Source organism: Galeopterus variegatus, unplaced genomic scaffold (genome assembly GCF_000696425.1).
Source record: "Galeopterus variegatus unplaced genomic scaffold, G_variegatus-3.0.2 Scaffold2186, whole genome shotgun sequence".
Classification (NCBI taxonomy): Eukaryota; Metazoa; Chordata; class Mammalia; order Dermoptera; family Cynocephalidae; genus Galeopterus; species Galeopterus variegatus.
In genome coordinates, this window is record NW_007728297.1 from 108,524 (window position 1) to 114,052 (window position 5,529).

General features: G+C 39.1%; 1 protein-coding gene across 1 annotated transcript; it reads right to left on the minus strand.

Moving 5' to 3' along the window:
* Window positions 1-4,349: 4,349 nt before the first annotated feature.
* LOC103597077 (taste receptor type 2 member 1) lies at window positions 4,350-5,246 on the minus strand. The gene has a single exon (XM_008580876.1). It carries the CDS (start codon window positions 5,244-5,246, stop codon window positions 4,350-4,352), a length of 897 nt encoding a protein of 298 aa, XP_008579098.1.
* Between the last annotated feature and the right edge of the window lie 283 nt (window positions 5,247-5,529).

Below are 5,529 nucleotides of genomic sequence, written 5' to 3' on the forward strand. Positions count from 1 at the left end.
CTTACACAGATCTATAGGAAGAAGAGAGTCTAATTAATGGATACTAAAGCTCTCTCAACCTCAAAAATAGGAACAGTTAAAATGTATCTTTTTTCTCAGGAATGTTGAAGTTTTTTAAAAAAAGAATCTTCATTTTCAAAATGGGCATGCCTTCAGAGATTTAAGTAGATATTTGATTCAATATTATGTTATGTTACTGATCTCGTAGAGAAAGGTTTAAAATAGAAACAACTAAAACACCAAAAAAGAATAAAAGGAAACCCACACTTCAATGATTTAAATATGTTTTAAATTATAGGATAAAATCACCAACTCGTGGTTCCCAGCCAAAAAGATTAAGTAGATCCAGATGTCACAGATATGAATCCAAACGTTTGCATCACATCTTAAAAAACAATCGTTATTTAATCTTGCAAAGGTACGGTGAAGCATCAGTGGCCTAATGTATCACGGAGAAAGAGATGCTAGTTTTATACAGAGAGATGGTGGTGAAACATATCCAAGAACTATCTTGAATTTGTATTGACTCTCCCCCAAAGCTTAATGTTTTCAGCTCATTGAGCAGATTTTCTGAGTACAAACCTTTTTTTCCCTGGCATAAAGATTTCTTATGAGAGTTTACAATTATTAGATGGCAAAGAGTAGTAATGATAAAAATGGAATATACCAATGATCTTAAGTGGGTGTTAGTGCAGTGCTTAACCCAACTCCAGCTCATTCCCTAGCAGGACCCCCTTTAAAACATGAAGGTGTCCCTGCCCTGGTCATTTGGATTTTTCTCCAATATCGGTGCCATCTGTCTGTAACATCTGTCATCCCATTGATTACCAAAGTTAATTTGGATCATATGGGTTGTTTTTTTATCTCTTGGATATTTCTGACTACCTGTCTCTTTTCTCACTGAAAGAGGTGTAACTCTACATGGATGAAATTTATGGAAACCATATTTTCCAAGCCTAAAATTAGAATATTCATAGTCTGTGTAGTACGTCTATACTTAAGCATATGAGGCATAACCTTTGAACATTCTGAAGTATCTAGGGTGGGTGGTCCTTAACCTGAAGAAGACCACCAGTAAATATTACATGTCTTCCTAGCACTTTCAGGTCCAGTGTATCCTACCCTTAAGCAGTTGTTACATTTTAATGAGCAGTTGAGAATTTAAAAGGTATTCATAATTTATGAGGCTTTTGAAATTGTGGTTTTTTAATATTCATGTTATTACAACATTTATATTATCAAAAGTCTTTATATAAGCACAGAGATCTAGCATTCTCAATTGGTGTCACCATCAATAGTCACTGGAGACTGTGCAGAACCCCTGGGCCTTGGACACAGAAGAATCTGATGTCAGAATGCAGAGTGGAACACAGCACTGGTCTCCTGGCTTGGGGCTGCTCATTAAAGTCCTATCTGAGATGGGATGGAGTGTTACTGCTGGGTCCTGTTTTAGTAAGAGCCTGCCTTGTAGCTCAGTCTCTCTATTTGAAAGCCTTAACTAGAAGCCACATTAAATGAACAGTGGATGCTGGATCTCCTCAGGGAGCAGTAGGCCATATCCTGCAATCAGCCTGACCCACAGACATGAGATCCCATAGCCAAGGCTCCCAGGAGCTGTTATGTCCAGCCCCATCTTTACAGTACAGGGGTAGATACAGGAAGACGCTGCACCATGATAGAGGTCAACCCACTGCTAGACAAAAACAAGACAAGGTTAGAAAGTCCAGATAAGGGTGGATCCAGAGAGACAAAGGCTGGGTCTGTCAAGCAATTAGTGTCCTGTGCAATGCCCATCAACACAATGGCTAGGCAACATTTCTGGAAGACATACAAGGGTACTTCAAAAAGTTTATGTAAATTAGAATGAATAACATGAATCTACGAACTTTTTTCAAATATTCTTGTATAATTCTGGGAAAGTAGACTTTGAAATTTTTTTAGAATAGTTTCCTTTATCATGCATTTTTTCTTACAACCTTTTGTAATATTATACAAGCTTAGTCATACCTTAATATTCATCTCATTAACTAGCACTATTAAAGCAGGAGTTGCATTAAGTAGAATCAGAATTTGGTATCTCATTGGAAAGAAGGACCAAACTAGAAAACGGGATCAGTCTGCTCCAATAACATCTAAAAGAAGATTTAACAATAGTGAAATGTGAACAGTCCTGTTATAAATTTACCATGCTATAAATGTAATTCCACAAAGGTAGAATTTTGGGGTAAAACTGGTATATTTAAAATCCAAGTAACTAGATTAAAATAAAAATAAGCCATTTGAAAGCCAAAGCTAGGTTAAATTTGGAAGCAATCAGAAAAATCTGCTTAGATTGGGGACACTGGTATATTTAAAATCCAAGTAACTAGATTAAAATAAAAATAAGCCACTTGAAAGCCAAAGCTAGGTTAAATTTGGAAGCAATCAGAAAAATCTGCTTAGATTGGGGACAGAAAGCATAGTTTCTCTGTAACTCCAAATTATAGAACACACACTGAGCAAGAATGATTAAACTCTAGAAAATAAACCAATGTATGTTTGCAATCTTTATTTTACTAGGCACATGTAAAGGTTATTTGTAAGGCATCGTGCCATGCCTCAATGATTCTAGTGCTTTTAAATACAGACAGGCCCAACTTATGATCTTTTGACTTTACAATGTGTTTATTGGGAAGTAGCCCCATTGTAAACTGAGGAGAACCTGTATTGTCTTGCACTTATTCGATGTGTAATAAATATTTGTAACCTAAAAAAACCCACAAAATTTGGCATTTGAGGAAAAAAATCACATGAGTTGTATGATCACACATTTCTCCCTGAATGTTTGAAATGGCTCTGACTTTTCCTCTATCAGCCTGCGGGTACATGCATCATGGATTCAAGGAGCAGGTATTTTCTCAACTTTCAGAAGAGAGAGAAATTAAAGTGATTCTCCATTACCCCACCCCAAGCAGGAGTAATTATTACCTCCAGAACACAACTGCTCTTCCCCGAGCTGGCAGCCAGAGTGCACGAATAGCTACAAAACTTTCTGCTGAGTGGGATGTGGGAAAACGAGACAGCAGGAATATGGAGGCTGTCATTTCACTCCTTGAGGAGTAAAGTCTGAGATCCACGGGAAGTTGAAGAGTACTCTCAGAGCCTAATTCTCATGCTCCAGAAGAGAAATACATCTCTGGATCATCTGAAGCAAAGTCTTTCATTAGCTTATCACAACCCAGCAGGCTTGTCCTAGGTTGGAAAACCAGCATTTGCATCCGCGTTATTGGTGACTGGCAAATCTAAACCTTAACATGCTTTGCATCATCAACACCTGAACTACAAGTTATAGGTAAACTTAAGAACTTCTTTTACTTTATTTATTTGCCTGGAAGCAGAAGGGTTCTGATGCTGTTTAAGAAGTATACATATATATCTTAGTATCCAAAATCATCTACCAAATGGAAATTTCATTTGTGACTTCAAGCAGATGGAGACACCCCCAGCTCCACCCGCCTACTGAATTTGCTCCATTGGGAAAACATGCGATGTGGTAGGAGTTCCAAATTGCCACCACCACTTGAAAGGGTCTCAAATGCAAAATGAAACCTCTTTGCAAGCTATTATCTGTTTCGGTGTTCAATTGGGGGGAAATGAGCATTCAGCCCTCAACGCCTCCTCCTTCTCTTTCTCCCCAGCCTCCATCTGCCTTCCTTTGTATCAGTTGATGGGACGTGTCACCAGGGTATCTAGGTTCTCTGTAGCATGGAGTAGGTGGACATGCTTTCAAGGACTGAGAAGGCTTGCCTGTCCTCGGCTTCCTTTCTGATTTGAGGAGGAAGAATGGCTCCATTGTCAGTGACTCCAACAAATAGAGCAGAAATAATACCCAGGCAGGCAAGAGATGAGCAGTCAGCCCCTTCAGGACAGGATAAACCATCTAAGACTGGGAGTCAGATACAAAGGGGACCCTATGGCATTCACGTGTCCTTCTGGCATCACAGGTTCTTTAAACTTTTCATTTTGGGGTAATTGTAGGTTTGCATGCACTTGTAAGAAATAATGCAGAAAGATGACCCCTTTATCATTTACCTAGATTTCCCCAATAGTAACATCTTGCAAGACAATAGGACAATATCACAACCAAGAGATTGACATTGATATAATACAACAACATGTGTTGTGATTTGCAAATCGAATTAACCCTTTGAAAAAGTAGCAAATCCATAACAATGCCTCAGGCTGGACAAATGGTCTTAAGATGACATTTTGTGCATTTACGAGCAGGCTGCTTTGACTGAGGGAGGTGTGGCAGGCACTTGTAAGTCATTGACTCATGGGGTCTTAGAGCTGATCAAAGTTGTCTCTCACTAACAGCACTTACTACAGAGGAGGAACTTCTTCGCATTTTTTTTCAGTCTAGGATTTCCTAAAATTAAGATGATAGAGTGTGCAGAGGGGTATATACCAATCATCAATATGCAGAACTGATAGATGAAGCTTCTGAACTGGAAAGCCTGAGAAGAAACTAAAACAGTCGCTGCATAGTGGGTTACGTAGAGGATTAGGAAGGACAGGGTGGATAGCATTGCGCTGATGTGGGCACGCCTGCTAGTGTCGCTGATACCCGCTGCTGTCTTTCTCATCTGCCGGGTGTGTCTCCCAAGGGAAAAAATCAAGAGCAAGGCAGCAGTAACAAAAATTAGTAGTGGCAATATGAACCCAATGGCAAAAAAGAAAACCTGTAAAGCAAAATTGTTTTTGATTTGAGATGTTGCATTTTTGAAGAAAAAGCTTACCATGAGGTTTTGCGGAATATACTGCACATATTTGCTATAGGAAACAAACAGGAGAGATGAATACAGCAGAGACCCCAGGATCAGCCGCGGCACCAACTTGGATATCCTCACCTTCAACCAGAAGAAGAGTGGATGAGGGATGGTGGCAATCTTGGCACAGTAGAAAACGCTGAGCCACGTTGCAAACCAAAGTCCTGATTCGCTGACAAACCAATGAATTGAAAAATGCTTAAGAAGTGCAGAAAATTTTATCAAATGGAGAGCAACCAGATTAATGTAGAAGATGGCCAACTGTATAAAAATCCTAGAAATTGCCAGGCAGGAAAGGAGGAGATCAAGTGCACCCATTTTTCTCTGCTTGATAAAGTCAATTCCATTTGCCACCACAATGATGCCATTTGCAAAAATCCCAAGAAGACAGTGTATCACTGCCAAAATGAGATGGATAATGACGTGTAACTGTAGCATTTTAAGAAAAAAAAAATCACCTAATTTAAAAATGATGCAGTTATAGATTCTGGGGGGACAGTTTGGATTATTCATACATTTTGCTTTTCTTCATAGATCAGGACCTTTTTGGGGAACATTCCTCTCACAGTGAAGGCAACAGGGTAGGAGTGGTATTCATCTTTTTATAGCACTGCTTTCTCAATTTAGTTCTGAGACAGTCAAATGAGAAAGAGATACTGCGGCAAACATTTGCTTCTTAGTGATGGCTTTTGCATTTTCTAGGTCAACCTAGCTCTCAAAG

Excerpts from the sequence above, each read along its gene's own strand:
- LOC103597077 (XM_008580876.1), bottom strand. The coding sequence starts at position 5,246 with ATGCTACAGTTACACGTCATTATCCATCTCATTTTGGCAGTGATACAC.